We start from the raw sequence: 25425 nt of genomic DNA on the forward strand, positions 1-25425 counted from the left end.
AACTTCTTCCACCTGTTGGGGGTTTGGTATCTATAAGACAGCTCAAAAAATATGGCTCTGAATATTATCTATAGCCCTTGAGGAGGAACTTAAAGGTCCTTGACTATTTTTAATAACTAAACTATTATTAGTTAGTCTTGTTGGACTGTTTTCCTTTGTTTCTGCATTTTCTCACTTCTCTGATTAAACTTATTCTTTGGCTAAAGTTTTTCCACAGACAAAAGGCAGGTCAAGGACATGGGGGTCATGGACCATGGGGTCCTGCTCCGTTTTCCTCCTTCCTACCTACGACTTTGGTGACTCTTGATCATCTTTCAGAGTTTATTTTAAAACTTACTTTTTAGGGGGAGGGTCTCCTTATCTGATAGCTTTTCCCGCAAACTACACTGCACCCCCAGTTCTTCCTCTCTGTGGCACCTTGTTTTATACCTTTCCTGCCCTCCCTGGGATAAACTCCAGGAGTGCAGACGCTCTGTCTTTTTCACCACCTAGCACAGTGCTTGCACCTAGTAAGTTCACAGTAAATATTGATTGGCTAATTAAGCCTTTCTTTGAGAACCAAATTTAGAACTTTGGGTTTTAAATTTCATTTGGACCCCTCTGTGTTATCCCTCTTTTCTGAGTTACTTTAATGTAGTTATTATGATGGGTTAGTAACTATTTTTTTCCCAAGTAACAGGGTTCATTTTTTTTCAGTTATACATATATGTGTATCTATTCTTTTTCAAGTTCTTTTCCCATTTAGGTTATTACAGAATATTGAGCAGAGTTCCCTGTGCTAGATAGTAGGTCCTTGTTGGTTCTCTATTTGAAATATAGCAGCCTGTACGTGTCAGTCCCAAACTCCCAATCTATCCCTCACCCCATCCTTCCCCCTGTAACTATAAGTTCGTTCTCTAAGTCTGTGAGTCTGTTTCTGTTTTATAGACAAATTCATTTGTATCATTTTTTTTAGATTCCTCACATAAGCGCTATCATATGATGTTTGTCTTTGTCTGACTTCACTTAGTATGATAATCTCCAGGTCCACCCATGTTGCTGCAAATGGCATTATTTCATTCTTTTTAATGGGTAAATAGTATTCCATTCTATACATGTACCACATCTTCTTTATCAATTCATCTGTCGATGGACATTTAAGTTGCTTCCATGTCTTGGCTATTGTAAACAGTGCTGCAATGAACATTGGGGTGCATGTATCCTTTCGAACCATGGTTTTCTCTGTATATGTGCCCAGGAGTGGGATTGCTGGAACATATGGTAGTTCTATTTTTAGTTTCTTAAGGACCCTCCATACTGTTCTCCATAGTGGCTATACCAATTTACATTCCCACCAGCGGTGTAGGAGGGTTCCCTTTACTCACACCCTCTCCAGCATTTATTGTTCGTAGATTTTTTGATGATGGCCATTCTGACTGGTGTGAGGTGATACCTCATTGTAGTTCTGATTTGCATTTCTCTAATAATTAGCGATGTTGAGCATCTTTTCATGTGCCTCTTGGTCATCTGTATATCTTTTGGGGAGAAATGTCTGTTTAGCTCTTCTGATGATTGGTTAGTAACTATTAAACCACCTAGTTGGCTGGCAAAATTATATTTTTAATGAAGGGAATGTCCTCGTTTTCCCTGAATCTTCTTGTCCCATTTTCAACATCCATGTGCTCAGCACTTATTTGATGACAGCTATGACTCTAATCTACCATAATATAGGCCACAGTCCCTTATCTGCAATTCCCAAACACCCAGAGCTCTGAAAATTGAAAGTATTTTCAGGAGCTTTCAGTAAGAGCTGACCAGAACTGATGTGTCTGGTTTGCTATTAGTCATATGTTTTACTGCAGACATAATAATGCAGGTGATCTCAGAGTGGTTGTCCCAGTTGTCATTAGGACTATTACATAATATACACCTACGTACTGTTTTGTCACTCTAAAATCTGAAAAATTCGAAGTTCTGAAATGCATTTGGTTCCCAGAGTTTCAGAACAGGCCCATCTTTGAAAATATAAACTAGGGGGCTTCCCTGGTGGTGCAGTGGTTAAGAATCTGCCTGCCAATGCAGGGGACACGGGTTCGAGCCCTGGTCTGGGAAGATCTCACATGCTGCAGAGCAGCTAAGCCCGTGCGCCACAACTACTGAGCCTGGGCTCTAGAGCCCTCATGCCACAACTGCTAAGCCCGTGTGCCACAACTACTGAAGCCCTCCCACGGGCCTAGAGCCCGTGCTCCGCAACAAGAGAAGCCACCGCAATGAAAAGCCTGTGCATAGTAACGAAGAGTAGCCCCCACTCGCCGCAACTAGAGAAAGCTCTCATGCAGGAACGAAGACCCAATGCAGCCAAAAATAAATAATAAATTAATTAATTTAAAAATATATATATAAACTAGGAGGATGGTATACTTTGGAAAATATAATACCAAAAATGAAACAGTCATACATTTATTCTGTTCATCATGAGGTTTTAGTTTGTTAGTTGGTGGGTTTTTGCTAAGGAACACAATTAGTTCATCGTTCTCAGAAACGACCTGAGTATTCTCACCAAACTTTTCAGCAAGAATTCAACATGTAGGAGTACCAACAAAGTTTCCAATTTTAAGCTTTCAGTACTTTGGTGGCAGTGCTTCCATGGCGTCTGCTGTTCTGTCCCTCTGAGTAGGGCCATCATGCTAACTGAACCCCAGAGGACAGTAGGGTTCCCTACTCACCAAAACTTGGCTGACTCTGGAACCTTCCATCTGCTAGTCTCTGCCAGCTCTAGTGTCCCTGCTCTGATCCCCTGAAGCCCTTGCTGCTGTTTCCATGGACTGGACACGCTGCAGTCGCCCCATCCACAGCACTGCACTGGGAGGTGCTCCTTCTACACCTGTAGGCTGAGGTCTCAGAATCCTCTGGTTGGAACCCCAGGGAAGACAGTGGCTCCAGAGACCCCTGCTCCAAAGGCCACCACATTTCCCATGCAGCCTGGTATGTAAAGATGGGCTGTAGTTATTATGGCAGTTGAAGGAAACTCGGCATTATTTGTAAAACCGAGTCAACAAGATCTAATTCTAAATCTATTTGTTTTTTCTTTTAATAACTTGACCAATTATCATCATTCTAGATCTTTCTAGTGGGGCAAGATATGGCTATTGTTTGAGAAGGGAAGAAAGGGTAGCATGTATCTTGGCTTGGGTTCCCCTAGAAGCTGACCCTAAGACAGAATGTGAGTGCAAGTCATTTATTTGGGAAGTGATCCCAGCAAACCCCAGAGGGGTTTGGAAGCCTAGAGGAGGTAAGGAAGTCAAAAAGGATGAATTTTCAAGCCTGTTTCCACTGTGAGTGACTGGAGCTCAATCCTGCTGGGGACCCCGGGGGAGACAGTGGAGGATGCTCCTCATTTATCCCCACTGAGTTGTGAGGCAGAGTCAGTCAGGGGCTTAAGTAGGAACGAATGAGGAGGGGACGCAGGGGGGTGGGGCATGGACAACACCTGTTACAACATCTTTCATCAAAACCTCAACATAACTTTAAAAAGGAATGATAATAATTGTAAACCTTATCGAGTTCTAAAATTTCATCTTCTTAAAGTTTTTAAATGACAGCTTCGTTGATATGTACAATTCACATACCATACAATTCACTCACTTCCAGTGTACAGTGTAATGGTTTTTAATATATTCACAGGGTTGTGTAATCATGACCCCAATGTAACTTTTGAGTTTTTTTGGCCCCACAAAAGGAAACCCTGCACCCATTTGCAGTCATTCTCCATTCCCCATCACCACCACCACCATCACTACCCGCCTACCCTCAGCCCCTGGCAACCACTAATCTACTTTCTATCTCTAGATATTTGCTTGTTCTGAACATTTCATATAGATGGAATCATACCATAAATGACTTTTATGTCTGGCTTCTTTCACTCGGCATAATGTTTTCAAGGCTTATCCACATTGTAGCATGTATGAATACTTCATTCCTTTTTATGGCTGAATAATATTTCATTGTATGGATAGACCACATTTTGTTTATCTCTTCATTAGTTGATGGACATTTGGGTTGTTTCCACTTTGGGGCTATCGTGGATAGTGATAGTGCTGCTATGAACATTCATGTACAAATTTCTGTGTGGACATATGTTTTCATTTCTCTTGGTTAGATACCTAGGAGTGGAATCGCTGGGTCATATGGTAACTCTATGCTTAACCTTTTGAGAATCATCTTCCTAAGATTTTTTAAAATTTATATAATATATATAATTTATAATGTATATAATTTAACATATATATAATATATATAACATATATATATTATATATATAACGTGTTAACTTCTGCTGTACAGCAAAGTGATTCAGTTATATATTCTTTTTCATATTCTTTTCCATTATGGTTTATCACAGGATATTGAATATATTTCTCTGTGCTGTATATACGGTAGGACCTTGTTGTTTATCCATTCTATATATAATAGTTTGCCTCTGCTAATCCCAAACTCCCAATCCATCCCTCCCCTACCCCCCTTGGCAACCACAGGTCTGTTCTCTATACCTAAGATTTTAAAATGTCATCTCCAGTGATTTTCTGGATACCACGTAGTGGATGCACCTAGAAAGATGGTATTTTGTGTTGCCTTCTGGGAAGAGAAGTTGACTGTATTAGTCCAGGAAACTGGAAGGAGACAGGAGGGGCTTGACCAGCTAAGCTGCCTGCTTCTCCCGTATGCTTTTCCCAGATGGTTGGGACTGGAAGAGATAGATCCCTGGGGCAAAATGCCCCAACATTCACAGGAAAACCCTGACCAAAGAAAATACTTACTGGTGTATTTAAGTATATGCTTATATATAAAATGTGTATATTTACATGAATATATTTATGTGTATATTTAAGTATTATATTTAACATATAATAAGTATTTTCCTTAGTAGCAATTTTCCTATGAACGTTGGGGCATTTTAGTTGGCCTGTGAGCCTGGAATACAGATCTTGATGCCAAATTCAATCCCTTAATGGGTGAGCGATAATTGCATTGTATTCGTCAGTTTAGAAAGCACAATATAAACAATGTCATTAAGTTCCAAAATTTACAGGGTAATCTAATAAAGATGTATTGGTGGTGTTCAAAGAAAAAGCAATTAAGGGAAACAGCTCCTGAGCCTTGAAAAAATAATGTACATCCTTCGCTCTTTTCCCCACTGTCATCATTAGGTTGTAATTGAAGTAAATTTCATAAAATTTCAAGTAGTTGAGTTTATTTTTATTAGATTTGATATACAGCTTTGGGAAAGCACTTTTGTCAATTTACTTGCATACAATTTTTTTCTGAAATAGGGAAGGTTAGTGACAATACAAAGGCAGATAGACTGATTTACAGAGAAGTTTTGCAATTATGTAACTCTAAGTGCTTAATTTTAGGTCTCTAAAAAGTATAAATTTATAACAAAAAGTCAATCATTTATACAATGAATCCTGGAAATAGCCCAGTAAATGAAACTACTCATCACAACTAATAATTTTTTTTTACTAATTCTGGATGAATTATTTTCATAAGTTTATTTTCAAGTCTTATCATCCAAAGACAACCACTCTTAACATTTGGGTATATTTTATTTCAACCTTTTTTCATGCATTTGTTTGTTTTCTCTGTGTGTGTGTGTCACACATTTATATTTATAGTCATAGAACAAACACAATTTTATATCTTTTCACCTGATATTAAAACATAAGCATTTTCCACATTATTACAGTCTTTATGAACACAATTTAATATCAAATAAGCTTACCATAGCTTACTTAACTGATACCAGATTATTGGACATTATGTACTATGTGTGTGCACTGTTATTATAAACGACGCTGCACTAAAGATCTTTAGGAATGATATTTTTTCCACATTTGATATTATTTCTTGGAATTGAATCATAAGGTAATAATTTCCGATTTAAAGATATGGATACTTGAAAGTTTTTGACAGATACTGCCAAGTTGCTTCTCTCAAATGTTTTACCAATTACTATTCTAGCCAGCTTTGTTTCATCACATTGTTGACAGCCTTTAATATCATCCTTTTTTTACAGTCTTTCTCAGATTGCAAGTGAAAATGGTATTTCTCAGTTTCTCAAATTGAGAGATGAAAATGGTGGTTTTTAATTACTAGAAAGTTGAACATTTTTCTTGTGTGTATTAGTCAGTTACATTTTCTGGGAGGGCTATTTTTATTTCTTTTTTTTCTTCATTTGTGGTTAGAATCTGGGGTGGAATCTATTCTTCTTTTTGAATAAACCAGTATTTACATATATGTTTCTTGGTTACAGTTAAAAACTTTAACCAAGATGTTTAAATGCTCTTTGAGAACGATTATGCCCTTCTAATGCAGGTAGTCTTCTGTGAGCTTCTCGACCCCTTCCAATGTACAGATCTCACACCCAGGTGTCTGGCCAAAAGCCATGGGATGATTCTGATACTGCAATTAAAATGGTTTGGTCCAATAAGTAGACTTCCTTGAACATGTTTTCCTTGTGGTATTATTCTATGCGAAACTTGTATTGTGATTCTGCTACTTTTACAAACCCCCAGGGGAACGTAGCAGTTTCAAACTTCACCTGTGCTAAGATGACTCCCAAATCACTTATGTATTTCCAGCCAAGGTCAACAGATGGGAGAATAGATAACTATTGGCTTTGTAGTTGGGTCAGTCATGAGAGACAGAAGGAACTGGGGAAGTGTGAGATACAGATGGACATAGTAAGACTAAGCTAAGAACGTACATGGAGACCCACACAAGGATATACACAGAGTAGAGGAGCCCCAGAAATAGACTCATTGAATCAAACAGAAATTCAGCTGGACAAGGGGGCACAGAAGAACAGAACATCACAGCATAACTTTCTAGATTGAGAATTTTGTTACTAAAGGCTGTTAAATGTATATTTGCAATTGTGGGTGTAAGTGTTGACATTGGCATTTTCAGTTCCATTTGCTCCTTTGTCTAGGAGGAATTTGTCAAGGATCAGAGGACCCCCAGGTCTGGATTACACCTCCTTTTAACAAGATGGAAGCCACCTCTAATGAGAGGTGGTTTCACCTTTCAACTTGGAATGCAGATTGGTATTACAACTTGGTGCTATGCCCAAAGCTTGCGAGTACAGAGTTTGTTTAAGGTAGTTACACACACACACACACACACACACACACACACACACACACACACACAATTTCAGCTAGAGCATAATATTAAAACACATTTAATGTATAAGAAACTTCTGTAAGTAGCTGGTACAACATAGACCAGGTACCTTTCTGTTCCACAACCTAATGGTGCAGGCTTAAGATTTAAATGCCCCAGAGGAATTCATAATTAACAAAGCCTTTAAAATACCTTTTTAAAATATCAGATGCTCAAGTGATCTTCGGCTGAGGAAATAGTTTAGTTTTCTGATGGGTGCCCAGACTCTGTTATTGATTAAAGGAAACTCTGTAACCTTTAGATGTGAGGCAGGCAGGTTGTGGAGCTGACATTGTACTGTTGATATTTGGAGACCTGTATGAATCCTTCTCCAGGTGGAAGACTCCATTTCTATGTTGACACTTTTTTCCTTGCAAATTTTTTGGAATAAGTTTGTAATTAAAAAGATATTTGGAACAGAAAAGTTGGGGTTGAAAATTTTAAAGGGCACTTGTGATCAAATGGTCACACTGACATTAAAATAAGTTTTGTGATACATCAGATTTTGAGTAGATATGCATTCTGATGAACCCACTAGAGTAAGTTCTTTGCAAAATGAGCCCCTGTTCATTCTTTGCAGCTGAACTAGTTGACTTGTCTGAGTTGTTTCATGCCAGCAACAAATATTTATTGAGGCTGTCTACATGTCAGATATTCTCCCAGGTTCTGGGAATAAAGTAGGAAACAAAACAACTAAGACCCTGCCCTCACAGAGCTTATAATCTAGTGAGGAGGATCACACAGTAAATAACCAATAAATCAACCAAATAAATACCTACCTACATACATACATACAAAGTACTACCAGTGGCAAGTAATCCATGAAAAATAAAATAGATGGTGTGATGGAGCAGAGTCAGGGAATACCTCTTCCTTAGAGGTGAGGTATAAGCTGAGATCAGAGATGTTGAACATGTAAGTATCAGGGAAAAAGGGTATTACGGGAGATGGGAACAATTGATGCAAAGCCCCTATGGTGGGAACAACTTTGAAGTGTTCAAGGAAGAGAAGGAAAATCAGCATGGCTGGAGTGGGATGAAATGGGTACTAAGGCAAGATACGTAGGCAAGAGTGAATTCATATGTGGCCCTGTAAGTTAAGTAATGAGGTGGGATTACCTCTTTGCAATGTAAGTCGTTGGAAGATTTGAAACAGGGAAATGTCTTGAATTTGATTTGGCTTTAAAGGATATTCTACCCTATGTAAATTGAAAACAGAGAAGTAAGAGTGGAAGCAGTTGCAGTTGCAAGGCTATTGCAATAGTCCAAAGGAGAGATGCTTTCATCTTAGACCAAGGTAGTAGCAGTATGGGTTCTAAGAAATGGTTGTATTCAGGTAGAGTTGACTTACTGATGTATTGATTGGAGGGTGGAGTGGCCAGGGGGAAAAAAGAACAAGGATAATTCCTGGATTTGGGCCTGAACAACTGGGTGAAGTGTGGTACCATTACTGAGGTGGAAAAGACTGCAGAAGAACTGGTTTGGTGGAGGGGACTCAAGACCTCTTTTTGAGATATGTTAAGTTTGAGATGATTATTAAATAGCTGAAGGCACAATTAAGTAGGCAATTTCTATATCAAGCTTGAAGCTTCAAGTCTATAAGATTGAGTGAGATCACCCAAGAATGATTAAAAAAAAAAAGAGAGAGATCCAAGAACTGAGTCTTGGGGCTCTCCAACATTTAAAAGCTGGGAAGAGGAGAAAATCCAGCAAAGGAGTCTGAGAAGAAGCAGAGTTAGAGAGGAAGAAACCCAAGGAAGTGTGGGGCCCAGAAACAAGTGAAGACAGTGGGTCAAGAAGGAGGACGAGGGAGTTCCCCGGTGGCCTAATGGTTAGGATTCTCGGCTTTCACTGCCTTGGCCCAGGTTCGATCCCTGGTTGGGGAACTGAGATCCCACAAGCTGCACGGCGCGGCCAAGAAAAGAGACATTAAGGCAGATCCTACAGACATTGTAAATAAAGAGAGAGAGAATAAGAAGGAGGACAAGAGGAGAAGCTGCTAAGAGAACAATTAATCTAAGGACCCAGACTGGACCACTGGGTTTGCAATATGAAAATCACTGACATCCTTGACAAGAGTAGTCTAGGTTGAATGGTAGGGATGAAAGCCTGACTGAAGTGAAGTGGAGAAATAGAGGCAATGGGTGAAGATAACTCTTTGAAGTATTATGAAGAGATGCAGAGGGAAGGGGTTGCAGCTAAAAGGAGATATTGGGGCAGTTAGGTTTTTTGAAGATGAGAGATACCAGAGCAGGTTTGTGTGTCGATGACAGTGATCCAGGAGAGAGGGAGAAATTGATGATGCAGGAAAGAAGGTATATGATCAGAGGATCAAAGCCCTGGGGGGGAATAGGATCCCAAGAGAGTGGCGAGGGTTGACTTCCTTAAAGAAGCCACTTCACTTAAGTCATAAGACGTAGAGAAAGCAACACATGCAGGCACAGGTGAAGGTATATAGCTGGATTTATTATGGAAAGATGATATTTTTATTTTCTCAATAAAAAATGAAGCAGAGTCATCAGTCGAAGAGGGCTGGGGGCAGGGGAGGTGGTGTCATGGAAGTTGAAGAAGAAAAGGCATGAAATAGCCATTTTGGACAGTGGGAAATTACATACTACGGTTCAAAAACATTATTCATTTAATTGCGTGAAGGTATCTGTCAAATATAATAGTCTTAATTTTAGAAAAGAGATATTAAAATATTCTCCCCGAGGATGATTAATCAAAAGCTAACTGCTGGGCTTCCCTGGTGGCGCAGTGGTTGAGAGTCCGCCTGCCGATGCAGGGGACACGGGTTCGTGCCCCGGTCTGGGAAGATCCCACATGCCGCGGAGCGGCTAGGGAGCCTGTGCTCCGCAACGGGAGAGACCACAACAGTGAGAGGCCCGCGTACCGCAAAAAAAAAAAAAAAGATAACTGCTTAGATTGCTCCAAGTCCATGATAAAAATGTTATCAATAGAGAAAAAATTGCTTTACCTCTTCTGCTATGGTCAGTGGGCATTTGTCCAATCTATGATACAATTTATCCATTTGTTTTGTTATAGGTTAAAAAGAAGGTGGTTTAAGACCCAGTCATTTTTTGTGTGATGCACAGTTTGAAGAAATAATAAAACCTGGGATGTTATGCCAATATTGTAAGACATGGGTCTATAGATAAATCATCTATACTGAATCAAAGGTTGATGAGACATGCTATAAAAAGGCTTGAGTTGCCAATAAGTATTTGTGGGGAGGTGGAACTTAAGGAAGCAGAGGCATGATTAATTCCTTGGCAGGCCCAGCCTGCCTATCACTATATGACAACAGCAGGCCCAATATATGCAAGTAATTTTGCACACATAATCTTTGTTTCAACTCTGCCTGCAAGGTACATCCCTGTTTTACAGATTGGAATTAGGAGGAGTTCAGAAGTTATTTGCCCAAGATTCCACAGTGCCTAAGAGGCAAAGTGGGGTCAGAACCCCATTCTTCCAATTTCAAAGCCAAATACTTCCTAAGATGTTGGATCCGTTCATTGAACAGATATTTGTTGAGTATGTACCATGCAACAGGCAATATTCTAAGAGCCTTATATATTTTGCCTCAATTTCTTTTCACAGCTACTTGGTAAGGTAGGGAGTAAATACTTCCACTCTTTTACAGGTCGGGAACTTGAGGTTTAAAGGAGGGGATAAATTTCATCACCTAACCAATGGTAGACCCTGAATATGAGAGATGTCTAATTTTTCAGAAAGATGAATGCTTCCTTTTTGAAGTGATACAAAGCCAATTTCACACAAGGAATTAATTAAGACAATTGGATTGGTAAGGGTTGGGGCCCACTGCTCAGAATGAAATCTAGATATTCTGACTAAAAGCACCTCAATTTGTTTTTGATTTGGGGTAACTGAGTAGATGTCCTAAAGTGAATGAGGAAACTGGATCCCAGCTACAGATACCCCTGAGATAATTTGCCCAGACAGCAACAGATATTCTGTTTTTCTATACATTTTGGCACTAGCGTTCATTTTTGTGTGGCAGGTCCTCTTCTGATATGAACCTAACAACTGAGTCCAGGACCTCTCACTGAGATTTAGAGTGATCCTTTTTTACTCTTTCTGAGAGTATAATTTTCCCTAAAAAGAATTGAACCTAATGAACATACAAGTAACTTCATCTGAGTTCCATTTGAGGCCCTGTCTGCACAAACATTGACAGCTTGTTTTGGCTTTCCGGAAGCCTTTTATCAAACCACAAGGTGGCTTTTGGCCAGACATGGAGAGCTTTCACCCTATCTCCAAACAGTTGGTATGAAATAACAGGAAAAGCCTCTTTCCAAAAATAATTTGAGTGAAAAGTTTAAAATTATAGAGCTCCCAAAATATTCTTGGGGATTTAGATGCAAATTCTGCCTCAGCCTACCTTCTCCAGGCCCACCACGTTCTCCTCATTTCTTTTTTTTTTTTTTTTTTGCGGTATGCGGGCCTCTCACTGTTGTGGCCTCTGCCGTTGCGGAGCACAGGCTCCGGACGCGCAGGCCCAGCGGCCATGGCTCACGGGCCCAGCCGCTCTGCGGCATGTGGGATCTTCCCGGACCGGGGCACGAACCCGTGTCCCCTGCATTGGCAGGCGGACTCTCAACCACTGCGCCACCAGGGAAGCCCTGGTCTCCTCATTCTTATTGTAGGTGCTCTAATAAGGGGTAAATTATTCATTGCTATGGTAACTGTGACTCAGGGCTCATACACACCTTGGGGGAGACAGTTGGGTAGGGCAAATTGTCTAGAGCCTGAGCTATATTTGGGGGGATGAGATGGTATTAAGTGAAATTTTCCCAGGAGAACAAAGGCCTGGAAACACTAAACAGTGTGGGATATGGGAAGAACCACAGGGGGAGGGGATTCAATATTGCTAGAGTATAAGGTACAGGGTGGGGAGCAGAAGGATAAAGCTAGAAAAGTTGGCAGAGGTGAAGTCACGCTGGATCTTTAGGGCATTAAGGGTAAGATGGGACAAGGGATCAGGAAAACTCAAGGATAAATTCCAGGTTTCAGACACAGACTCCCGGGCAAATGACTGGGCCCAAGTTACGAGTCAGAAAAAAACCTGGGAAAATGGATAGGATATGATCATTCATTAGTTTCAGGTTTGTCAGTTATCCCTACATTGTAAATATAATGAAGACTAGGAATTTCCTTACTGGTTTGATGAAGAGCCCTGCTTTGGAACAGGAAGAGCTGCTATCTTTGAAGCCATGCAAGGAGCTGACGAATCAGTAAGAACCCAAGAAAATGGTGACCTCTGCTGAAGCCGTATCCCTATTAATGAGATGAGGTCCAGATAGCTTAGAGCAGAGGTTCTAAACTGGTAGCCCATGGGCCTTCCTGCAGCACTGCATGTCTTGAAAGAAGAAGAAAGAGGGAAACTTCTAGTTTCTTACACTGCTGTTTCACCATTTTTCACTTGGTGGAACTAAGTACACTTCCAGCCTTCCCACGAAGCTCCCTTTCCAAATATGTATATTACAGTCACCCTCTTCCCACCCCTGTGGTGCCTTGCCTGTTAGGCTTCGTTCTTTTCTAGAAGCACGTTAGGCTTGGATATCAACTCCTTGATAACGTGCAGCTTAAGGACAGTAGTGTGGTTGAGAATGTTTGTTTTGTAGGGAGGAAGAGAGGAGGGGTTTTTTTTGAGAGGGGATTCTGTGACCAACCCACCACCAGTTGTAGCCACAATGGCTACAAATTGACCAAATGGACCAGTTGCTTTAGGTAGTATTCCCCAAAATATGTAAGGAGACATTTCTGCCCTTGAGAAAATCACTTCCATCTCCTGTCCCCCAATAAGTTATAGAGACTAAGAAATTATGTAAATAGTATATAGTATCTCCTGATGGAGGTATGCAATACGTCCAGCTGGATAGAAACCAGTTTAACTTTTTGTGTATGTGTGTTTATTTTTATTTTATTTTACAGCAGCTTGGTAACATATTACTAACACCATTGTTGATACAGAAAATGTCAGCAAACATTTGTACTTAAACAATGCTTCATTCATCTTTTTTTTTTTTTTTTTTGGCTGTGTTGGGTCTTTGTTGCTGCGCGGGCTTTTTCTAGTTGCGGCGAGCGGGGGCTCCTCTTCGTTGCAGTGCACGGGCTTCTCATTGCAGTGGCTTCTCTTGTTGTGGAGCACAGGCTCTAGGTGCGCGGGCTTCAGTAGTTGTGGTGCACGGGCTTCAGTAGTAGTGGTGCATGGGCTCTAGAGTGAGCGCAGGCTCAGTAGTTGTGGCGCACGGACTTAGTTGCTCCACGGCATGTGGGATCTTCCCGGACCAGGGCTCGAACCTGTGTCCCCTGCATTGGCAGGCAGATTCTTAACCACTGTGCCACCAGGGAGGCCCCATTCATCTTTAAGTTGGGCAAACCTTAAGTATTTTGCAATTAAAAATATGTATAATCTAAGAAAACCCACCTATTATTTCAAGTAATCATCTTCATAATTTTGATTTTATAGCCATTTAAAAAAATTGATATATAATTGACATATTAGCTTTAGGTGTACAACATAAAGATTCAATATTTGTATATACTGTGAAATGATCACCACAATATGTCTAGTTAACATACATCACCACACATAGTTACAAATATTTTTTTTCTTTGGATGAGAATTTTTAAGGTCTACTCTCTTAGCAACTTTCAGATATACAATACAGTCTCATTAACGATGGTCACCATGTTGTACATTACATCCCCATGACTTATTTATTTTATAACTGGAAGTTTGTACCTTTTAACCACCCGATTTAACTTTTTTTTTTCCAGAATTTTTTATTGTGAGAATTTTCAAGGAATTATACACTCATATACCTACCAACTAGATTGTACAGTTAACATTTTTGCTATATTTTGTTCCGTATTATCCATCTATCCATCCCTCTCTTTATCTGTCAATCCCTCTTTTTTTGATGCATTTCAAAGGAAGCCACAGACATCGGGACCTCCTGCCTCTAATTACCTTAGCACGCCTATCCTTAACCAGCTTTGTTTGCATCTGCATTTTCTTGTCGTACAACAAGCACAAAAATCACGTGTTTTTTTTGGTTTTTTTGTTTTTATCACAATGCCTTTATTATAACAAAATTCACATGTTTTTTATTAACACCTATTGATGTCACTCAAATTTCATGCTCCGCAGGGCAGACTTTGGGCTAATGCTTTGGAGTTATGAAGACACCACCTATGTAATGAAATTCCAGGTTAATTAAAATTGTTGTCCTCTCTCATGTAGATTAATCACAGAATGGAAAGGGGGTTAATCATTCACTTTACAGATGGGGAAAGTGAGGCCCAGAAAGGTGGGGACTCGGTCAAGGTCATAAAGCCCATTAGACCTATTTGGCATAGAGCTTTTCTACAGAATGACAATGTTCTGCCTTGTCCTTGAATGAGGCTATGTTTTTCCTTTTACTCTGGTCCTTGCACACCGCTGACTGCCTTGGTCTTTGGCTCACAAGGGTGTTTCAGCAGCAAAGTAAAACTCCTGGGCCAGGCTCCAAACTAGGCTCCCAAATGACTGCTTTGTAACTTCATTTCTTCCAGTTACTTGTCACATCTCATCCAGATTTCTTTTCCTTGGCAATGTCCACATTTTATTCTGTTCTTCTAGAATTCCAAATTAATCATCTCATTTTTGGTGAAAGGAGATGTTGAAATGAAGAAGTGTTCAAAGTATTCTACAGCAGGCCTGTGACCCTCTTCTGGGCATTTGTAACACCCAGCTCTTTCAGAGACTAAGATCTAGGGAGTGGGTGAGCCAAAGGGGGAATGGATCTCTATTTTATATTCTACCTTAAAGATGTTTGTGATTCTAAAAATCATGTTGGTAAAATAAATAAATAAATAAAAATAAAATAAAAATCATGTTGGTAATCCATAGGAGGGCAGAGATATTTCACCCTTAAATCACAGTCAAGGAAACTATCGTGGCATCATATGATTATTTTCGATACTTAAAAAACAGTATTCTTAAAGGAGTGTGTGTTTATTTATATATATTCCATTGAATTTCCAAAAGGTGAATTAAACGATTAGTTTTATATAACAATTTTTAAAATGAAGACTATAACACACAAATTTGGGAAAGACAAGGCTGTAATTTCTGGGTTTGCCTCCTTTTTTTTTTTGCTGTACGCGGGCCTCTCACTGTTGTGGCCTCTCCCGTTGTGGAGCACAGGCTCCGGACACACAGGCTCATCGGCCATGGCTCACGGGCCCAGCCGCTCCGCGGCATGTGGGATCTTCCCGGACCGGGGCACGAACCCACGTCCCCTGCATCGGCAGGCAGACTCTCAACCACGGCGCCACCAGGGAAGCCCTGGGTTTGTCTCCTTTTTTCATGGGAGACCATACTGAGGTCAAGCAGAAACAAATTTTGTCTACCATGATTATAATACACGAAAGAGAACCCACTCCTTTCACACGACAAAAAAAAGACAAGAGCTTGGCTATGAAACGAGGCTCATTATGATTGCTGACATTTTAGGGAAATGCAATAATTTACATGTAAAGCGTGATGAAACAATTTTTATGGTTTTAAATGTATTTTGAAAGGCCTTGGAAGGCAGTCTCATTGTAGTATCTCAGAAGCAGCCGCATCTGGAGAAAGGTTTCTATGGCAACTCATGAAAGCTTGATGTTTTTTTTCTCCTTTTCAAGAGCATAAATCATCACATGGCCTGAGGCTTCAGCAAAGGTCTTCTTTATTTTAGAAGCTATTGCCATTTGTTTTTGTGTTGTATATTTTGACTGTCTAAGAGAAAACAGAGCAAAGGGCTTCCAAGAGGGCTTGGAGTCTTTTTCATATCTGGGGACAAGATGTGAATAACATAATTCTAGACTTTGCTTCTCAGTGATCAAAGTGATAGCACATACACATTGATATGTTTGGTTTATATCATGTGTTGTTTCAGTTTTCAGGAAAGTTGTGATCGGTGCGTTCTCAGGAAAGAGGAGTTAGCCTGGACTTGAGGAGGAACTGTTTGGCCAAAGCACCTCTTTTTTTTTTTCTTTCATAATTGAGATTTTATTGGTTGTTTTGAGGATCGGTACACAGACATTTCACTTGGTACACAATTCTCAACATACGTACCAAAAACCTAAAAAAATCATGTAGTTGTGATTCTTTTCTGAATAGTTATTCCAGTGACTTTCCAGCTTAAAATTTGGGGGCAGATTTTCCATCACAGGATATCAAGTACCAATATCTTCAAATATTGATATGCTGTTACATCGTTAAGTCCCACTAATTCACAATTTAATATCACATACACTACATACTCAAATTGTCAATCGTTCACAGCACATTAACAGTTACTAGAAGAACTGGACTACCACGACCAAAGATGTTACAGAGTGCACAAAATTCTGCCCAGGAGAGCCAAGACCAAGGGGTCAGTGGTTTGCTTGAAGAAACAATTCTACCAAAAACAACGTGGGAAGAGAAGTAATTTAAAGTGTTTAAGACATTAAATGCACAACTGACTCCAAACTGCCATTTAGTGTGCTTTGTATTATAGGATAGAAAAGCTACCCTCCATCTGTGGAATGTTAAGCTGACACCCAAGACAATCAAAGCCTCCCATATTCAATATCCCACTATTTTCTGGTTGTACCAAAAAATAAACAACCAGCAAATGATTTCACCTCTTAAAAAAAAGCATTTACACTTAAAAAATGGGATGAGGTGGGATTCCTTCCTTTTTAAAAATGTTTCTAGAGCTACTAAAAAGCTTGCATTTACAAAATAGTTGATAAAAATATTCCCCTGGATTGTACAAGGGAAACAGGGACCACTGATAGGACCAGGTGTGTGATATTAATCAGACTTGGCCTCTTTCTCTCCTGCTTCATCAGAAGCTGGGCTCTCCTCATTTTTAGTTTTTCCATTTTCTGCAGGTCTTCTTTAGTTTCTTGGTTAGCCACTTCAGCCTGTTTTCCCTTGCTCCCCTTTTTCCCTTTTGTTTGCACTTTTTTGTCGGAAGATTTATCCTTTCCTGCCGCCTTTTTTGGCTTCGTTTCCACTTTTGCAGGAGTCGGTTTAGCTGACAACCTCGCCGATCTCCTCTTGGGCTCCTCCTTCGCCGCCCCCTCGGCGGAGCTGACCTTCCTCTTGGGCATCGTGGCAGCGGGGCGGGCGCGAGCCGGGTGCCTGCGGGCCGCGGCGCGCCGAGAGCCTTCGCGAAGCTAGGCTGCTTGGTCGCTGCTGCGACCCGCGGCGGAGGCGGTAGGAGAACCGGATGGAACCGGATTGGGAGCCCGCCCCCTCCTCCCCCCTTGTCCCCCAGCAGCGAGCTCCCTCTCCCTGTCGGCCGGGCCCCCCCCCCCCCGCCCATTGGCTACGGGGCCCACTGCGCCGCGGCCCGGGCCCCGAATAGGTGAGGCGGGCCGTCACTCGACCACTGAGCCCCGCCCCCGCTCTGGGCGCCCCTACCCGCCCGCCGTCTGGCAGGGCCCCAGACCCAGGCGAGGGGGCGGGGCCCAAAGCACCTCTTAATGAGTAGTTCAATGGCGGTATCCTAGAGGGCACTGCGACGCTCTAAATGTCTTCAGATCTCCCTGTAAATGTCTTGGTCCCAGGGTTTTGGGCACTGACAGACTCCAGGTGGTTTTTATCAATATAGTCTTTCCAAGAAAGTTAATAAAGAAATATTCTATTTTTAAAACTCGGCATGCTTTGAGAATTTTTTTTAACAACATTGGCCCTTGTATGTTACAGGAAGTAATGTGACTAATGAAGAACACACAGTTCACAAAAACAGAGCCGGATTTTAGACCGAGCTCTGCCATCGCTAGTTGTGTAACGCTGAGCAAGCTCTTGAATCTCTCCCAGACTCCATTTTCTAATCTGAAAAATAGGAATAACAGTGAGAGCCTCAAAGGCTTATTGTTAAGAACTCAATGTGTGTGAATATTGGAAACTGTAGTGCTGTACAAATATAAGGTGGTTATTATAATTGGTTAGCTGGTTTTCTTTCCAGCTCTTTTTCTTTGAAGAAGTCAAGGGTATCCCTTTACCATTTCCGGTGTGACGAGAAGAAATCAGTTTCAACGTGTGTCAATATTTTAGCTTCCTATACTATATTAAATATATTATGTTTATATAGACACCATTTCAGCCATTTGTTTATTTCTTGACTAAGTAATTAAATGTCATCTTTGCTGCAGGGTATTAAATGAATACATTCAACAAACATGTAAGTGCCAACTGTGTACTGGCATCGAGGACACAGACTAGATAATTAAATTCTTATCATTCAGGAAGTAAGTTTTCTGAGTTTCAAGGCCATGACATAAGCTTCAGGCTGATGCCATGAAAGAGGGGTTGTAATCCAGCCCACACTGCTAGCCAAGCACCGATGTGAGCTGCATTCACCCAAAGAAAGGATGCCTTTTTGAAATTCACCTGCCATGAGTGTGTGCCTTTGTTACGGAGTCCAAGCTCGCTCTGCTCACCGCTCAACTGGCCAGTAAATCGGGAGACAAGGTGTTGAGGCAAAGGAATAGCGACTTTATTCAGAAAGCCAGCAAACCAAGAAGATGGCAGACTAGTGTCACAAAAGAACCATCTTATGGGGTCTGGATGCCAGTTTCTCTTATAGAACAAAGAGGGGGAGGAGGTGAGGAAGTAAGGTTAAAAGGCCATTTGCAAATATCACCTGGAATGGCCAGCCTCAGGGAGGGAATGTGTTAATTTCTTCTTTCTTGCAGCCATTCACAGGTGGACAGGGTCAGGATGTTTCCTTGAACAAAGGCACTTTGGTTTAACATTCACAGAGAGGGGCAGGGTTCCCTGAGGCAGGCCATTATGTATAGACAGTATCCTTTTAGTGAACAAAAGCAATGGGAAGCAAAGGTTAAAGTAAAAGAAACAGATCCAGCATGCAGTCAGATTTTGTTCTTCCCTGTAACACCTTCTTGTCATTTACACAAAGGTATGGAATGTGCTAGCAGTGACCCTGATGTTTATGTGGTTCGTGATGTTCTATGGAAGGCGTTCAGTGTTTCACCCTTTAGTAAAGGCTGCTGGCCATGTTTGTTATCTGGAGTCAGATTGTCTGGATTTGAATACTGGCTCTGCCATTGGCCAGCTGTGTGACCTTGGGTATATTACTTGGCCTCTCTGTGCTTCTCTTTTTACATCTACCCACTTCATAGAGTTGTTAGGAGGATAAATTCTTATATGTAAAACATTGGGAATAAAATGTTCCTGTTTTCAGTGATATCTTTACCTGCCTCTACTCTGTGTTGAAGAGTTCAACAATCAACGTCTGAATTCTACCTACAAATGCCGCTCTCCTTTAATGAATTTAATCTCACATTGGTGATATTTTTCTTTTTACCCCAGACCCTTTTGTTTGTGTGTGCATGTTTGTGTTAAATAACTGAAAAGGCATTCTCTGTAGAGACATCAAAGAATTCCAATTCTTTGATCAGAAGGTCACTTGGTTGTTTCTAGAATTTTCTCATAAAACCATTTGCTTTGTCAGAAGTGACAGAGGTGATGAGGGCTGTTTGCATACTTTTGGCTTTTATCCTTTCTGAGGGAGTGCTTATGTGGTTTACCAGTGTTATAAGGGTAGAGATGCTTTGAGGTACAGTGAATTTTTTTTCTCAGTTTCGGTTAACACGGTACTTTTTTTGGTAACTTTAAACTGAGAAAAGTCTTTATGTAATATTGAAGTACTGATGTTTCATAATGTTTTCAAAACAATTAACTTTGCATTTGAAAATGCTGACAAATTCTGTTAAAGATCAGGTTTTGATAGGAAGGACATGAGACATATCGACAAAGCAAGAAGAGGCCCTTTTGTTACCTGCACTGTGTACTTTTCAGTCTCCTACAGTATTTTACTCTTCGGCCCTTTTCCGTGGCACAAAACTGGAAGCACAGAATGTTAATAAAGCTGCAAACCACTGATGTTTAGGTATTTTAAATAACTTGAGTGTCTAATCCAAATTGAAGTATCCAAATAATTTAATTGAAATAGTCATCACTTTGATGAAACATTTTCCAAGTGAATTACCTGGGAAGGGAGATGAAATATTTTGATCATTTCATGGCATTAGGCTTCAGTCTACCATTAGTAAGGTGCGCCATGCTTTGCTTATCCATCCGAAGGAGACTCCCTGAGCCAAAATACTACGGATCCTGCACCATTTAGAGGTAACAAATGAGATGATCTTATCAAGGGCCTGTCAGGGACACATAGGGGCTGCCTCTGAAGTTGCCAAATGATCATTGTGAAATGATCCTGCATGTTAAACTCAAGTTTAATTAGCTTTTTAAAAGTAGGAAGTCATTATATGCTTGTTTCTAAATTAGTTGCAAAAATTAAATATCTGTTTAAGAGAAAAACTGATATTTTAAGATTCTTCTATTTAGATGGAGAGCAGAATGTTTTAAAACACTTTGCATCAATCAGTGTATAGATTACTGCATTTAAAATTTTTCCTTTTTGGTCCGTGGGTGGTGGCTAAGAGTTCAGGTTTGGGGCTGAACCCTGACCCTGCCATTTACTAATTGTATAAGCTACGGCAAGTCAGTGAATGTCTCCAAACCTCCATTTTTTCTTTTTAAAATGAGGATAATAATACCTCTCAGCACTGTGGTGAAAATCCGATGAGCATTATGTATGAAATGCTGTTTCTTCACACAGCAAAGCAATCCTCAATGCTTTATGATGGTGGCTGCTATTACTGTGGGGTTTTTTTTTTTTAGCTGTTATTGCATTGTGTCAGGAAATGATTGCCTGTTTCAACTGTGCCAATTACACTGTCTAGTGTTCTTAGGGCAAATGTAATTCTGCTACTTTATGATTTTTTTTTCACAATAGTATTGCATTTTAAAATTCCCAGACTTCCCAGAGAATGTACCATCTCTCATATTTTTGTTCTATGGCAAAATGTGTTAAAAGTTCCAAAGGGGGCTTCCCTGGTGGCGCAGTGGTTAAGAATCCCCCTGCCAATGCAGGGGACAGGGGTTCGAGCCCTGGTCCGGGAAGATCCCACGGAGCAACTAAGCCCGTGCGCCACAACTACTGAGCCTGCGCTCTGGAGCCCGCAAGCCACAACTGCTGAGCCCACGTGCCATAACTACTGAAGCCTGCACACCTGCAGAGCCCGTGCTCTGCAACAAGAGAAGCCACTGCAATGAGAAGCCTGCGCACCGCAACGAAGAGTGGCCCCCGCTCGCCACAACTAGAGAAAGCCCTCGCCCAGCAACAAAGACCCAACTCAGCCAAAAATAAACAAATAGATAAATTTATTTAAAAAAAGAGTTCCAAATGACTGACATAAATATGAACTCTTGGGAAACAACCCTGTTGTAAGCTGGGGCACTTCTGGATACTTCGTTGTTTGCTTATTCTTTGATTAATCAAACCATTAGTCCTTTTGCCAGTCATCACTAAGGAATCCCTTGAGATCTTAACAATCTTATTTTATTTATAAAAAAAGTTTTATTGAAGTATAGTTGATTTAGAATGTTTTGTTGATTTGCAATGTTATGTTAATTTCTGCTGTCCAGCAAAGTGATTCCGTTATACATATATATACATTCTTTTTTTAATATTCTTTTCCATTATGGTTTATCATAGGATATTGAATATAGTTCTCTGTGCTATACAGTAGGACCTTGTTGTTTATACATCTTAACAATCTTAATCAGCTCCGGGCCAGACTCCAACTCCTCAGTTTCTTCTTCAGTTTCCTAAAATTCCCTCCTCCTAAACTTGCAGGGACTTTCTTAAGCCATTGGTATTTGCGTCAATTATTTTTCAAATCAGTTTTTGTCAGTTGATATCCAACAAGCATGAGTGAGACAAGTTGTGAGGTATTTCTAACAACATATTCTCGTATTGCCCTATTTAAAGATATTTTTGTAATTTCTATTTATGCCTTTTTAAGGCACATGAGCATAAAGAACGCTATTCAATGATTTGATAAGACCCTGGCTTGTTTTAGTAAATGTTTCTGTTTAGCATCAGATACTATTGGGTAACTGTGCTTACCCAGTAGTACCTTTTGTGGAATATAAAATGCTAGCGTAGGGGCTTCCCTGGTGGCACAGTGGTTGAGAGTCTGCCTGCCGATGCAGGGGATACGGGTTCGTGCCCCGATCCGGGAAGATCCCACATGCCGCAAAGCGACTGGGCCTGCACGTCTGGAGCCTGTGCTCCGCAACGGGAGAGGCCACAACAGTGAGAGGCCCACGTACAGCAAAAAAAAAAAAAAAAAAATGCTAGTGTATATGAGTGATGTTGTGTTTCGTTCTGAGCCCTTTTGTTTAAGCCTCAACATGCTCAGCAAGTGTATCTGAATTCCACGATAGCAGCTGTTACTATGGCTGCATGTTATTTCATATTTCATTGGTTGAACTGATGCTTGATAAGAGAAACAGCATTGAATCATCTGCAGTTTTGACTCTAAATAGAAAGGTTTTCTCTCTCTCTTTGTTTTTTCCTTATAAAGGTAAAATTAGGAAACTGGAGTTAAAAATCCAAGCCCTGTATTTCTAAATTAGGGTTCTGCAGTGCTTGTGCACATTGCTCATGGGGCTGTGGACTTTGGCACCATCACCCCACCACCAACTGGAAGTCCCGGTCTTGCACCCAAGGACAGGGATCGGAAGATGGATTAACTCAAATAATGGAATTTCACATTAGCCTCTTTATTTTTTTTTAATTTATTTATTTTTGGCTGCGTTGGGTCTTCGTTGCTGCGCACAGGCTTTCTCTAGTTGTGATGAGAGGGGGCTGCTCTTCGTTTCAGTGCGCGAGCTTCTCATGGCGGTGGCTTCTCTTGTTGTGGAGTACGGGCTCTAGAGCGCAGGCTCAGTAGTTGTGGTGCGCGGGCTCAGTAGTTGTGGCTCACGGGCTCTCGAGTGCAGGCTCAGTAGTTGTGGCGCATGGGCTTAGTTGCTCCGCGGCATGTGGGATCTTCCCGGACCAGGGCTCGAACCCATGCCCCCTGCATTGGCAGGTGGATTCTCAACCACTGTGCCACCAGGGAAGCCCCACATCAGACTGTTTAAAAAAAAAAAAAAGGTTTCTTCTTTTAGGGCAGCTCAGAGAGGGGGAATGAAGCCTCGGCTTTTCATTGTGGCTTTTACGGTAGGCTCATATCTTATGTTCCATGGATTCTTATCAAACCACAAGATACAAGTGTGTGTGCTTTTTTTAGAATATTCTACTTATGTAATATTTATGTATTTATTTTGACTGCTCTGGGTCTTAGTTGTGACACGTAGTATCGTTGCTGTGGCATGCGGACTTCTTAGTTGTGGCGTGGATGCGGTATCTAGTTCCCCAATCAGGGATGGAACGTGGGCCCCCTGCATTGGGAGCGCAGAGTCTTACTCACTGGACGACCAGGGAGGTCCCTACAAATGTGTTTTAAAAACACGTTGGTCCAAACAAAGTGAAAAATATCTTTTGAAATGTAATCTCTCCCTGAAACAAAAATTGAGAGATGCGGTCTATGAAAAGGATGGCTCTGAGGCCCCGTGAAAAGCAATACTCGTAGTGGTTATAGAAACGGACACTGGAACGAAACTGCCCGGCTCTGCTGCTGGCTCGTTATGTGACTTTGGACACCTCTTTGTGCTTCAGTTTCCCCAGCCATAAAATAGGAATATCAATAGTACCTTTTTTATTGGATTGCTGTGAGAATTCACTGAATTCTCACAGCATTAAAAATATACATTAAAACACTTAGACTAGCATCTCAAATGTTGTGAGCACTATATGAATATTAGCTATTTTTGTGGGAATCATTTTTTTTCACACTAGTGTGATCTAAAAGTCCCAGAACTATTATTTTTAAAAGACGGGATAGAAACTGTTTCACTTATCTGTAAGGCACAGCATCTTGTCATTTCCTTGATTTTGTTTGGTCTCATAAAGCAAACGAGTAAGGTATTTGGAACTGAGCAAATTCAGTTTATTGTGGTAAGAGCACCAGAGTTCTCTTGTCTGAGAAAACTCTGTAAGTTAAAGATGCAGAATTTTAAGATCTGTGAGGTCAAAAACTACATTCAGGATGTACTTATACCAAAAACTACATATTCGAACTCTACGCTAAGCTTTATACTTTATCAAAACTCACTGAACCCATTGGGTAAGGTTTATTGTATGTAAATGTACCTCAATAAAACTTTTTTCTTTTTTAAGTTGAACTCGTGGTGGTGGAAATGTAGTAGGCATACAATAAGTATTTTTGACGACATTAATAATTAAATGAATGAATGAATGGAGTCATTTCATTCTTCAGTGATGGATCATATGGGGAATTAGGACAATTAAGTGGGTTGAATCTTATGTCCTTGGTTTTGAAACTTTACATCAACTTCTAAAAGTTCGGTTTTAATAGTAAAGCTTAGGTCCTTTCACATGTTTTGAAGGCAGACTCTACCCCCCACTCCCCAGTTTACCGGATTTTCAGATTTGCCTTGAGAATGAAGTCAGTGGCTCCATTTCGTCCTGTGTCTGCTGGGGCTTATACATTTCTCTTTTGTGTGGCTTTGTGTTTTCTTTCATGTTGTCAGACACATAATCATGTAATTTAGTCTTTAAAGATAGACATTTTGATATAGTGACCAAAGAAGTTTTTTTGTTTTTGTTTTGTTTTGTTTTTTTGCGGTTCACGGGCCTCTCCCGTTGCGGAGCACAGGCTCCGGACGCGCAGGCTCAGCGGCCATGGCTCACGGGCCCAGCCGCTTCACGGCACGTGGGATCTTCCCGGACCAGGGCACGAACCCGTGTCCCCCGCATCGGCAGGCGGACTCTCAACCACTGCGCCACCAGGGAAGCCCCAAAGAAGTTTTTAAGATTTGAGACCTTTACCAAAAATGAAATCCCTTTTATTCTTTCTAGAAATAGCAGTTGGTTTCCCAGACTTGGACTCTGGATCTCTATTGAGAAACCCTAGCCACCTTAAGTTGAATAACTTGAGCGTGATGATAAGCCATGTGTATGAGCTAACATGGACTTTTCTCATTGGCTGTTAACATGAGGAGCTGATCTGGAGTCCCTGTAAAGTGTTTGATTCTGATTTTTTCTTGTATTTTCTCCTAGGTATGACAGCAGCCAAACTCCTGCATGACTCTGGCCTGAATGTGATTGTTCTGGAAGCCCGGGACCGTGTGGGAGGCAGGACTTATACCATCAGGGTAAGACAATAATGA

At 40.8% G+C, this 25425-nt stretch overlaps 1 protein-coding gene and 1 pseudogene across 2 annotated transcripts in view; one reads left to right on the forward strand and one right to left on the reverse strand.

Moving 5' to 3' along the window:
* Positions 1-25425, forward strand: part of MAOB (monoamine oxidase B) — a 111145-nt gene that overhangs the window by 19178 nt on the left and 66542 nt on the right. For both annotated transcript variants that reach the window (XM_019943583.2, XM_019943582.3), the window contains exon 2: positions 25316-25410. In XM_019943583.2, the coding sequence (XP_019799142.1) occupies positions 25316-25410 (95 nt within the window). The remainder of the gene's footprint in view (positions 1-25315; positions 25411-25425) is intronic.
* Positions 17044-17384, reverse strand: LOC117310107 (non-histone chromosomal protein HMG-14 pseudogene; annotated as a pseudogene).

The sequence above is a fragment of the Tursiops truncatus genome, chromosome X (genome assembly GCF_011762595.2).
Source record: "Tursiops truncatus isolate mTurTru1 chromosome X, mTurTru1.mat.Y, whole genome shotgun sequence".
Classification (NCBI taxonomy): domain Eukaryota; kingdom Metazoa; phylum Chordata; class Mammalia; order Artiodactyla; family Delphinidae; genus Tursiops; species Tursiops truncatus.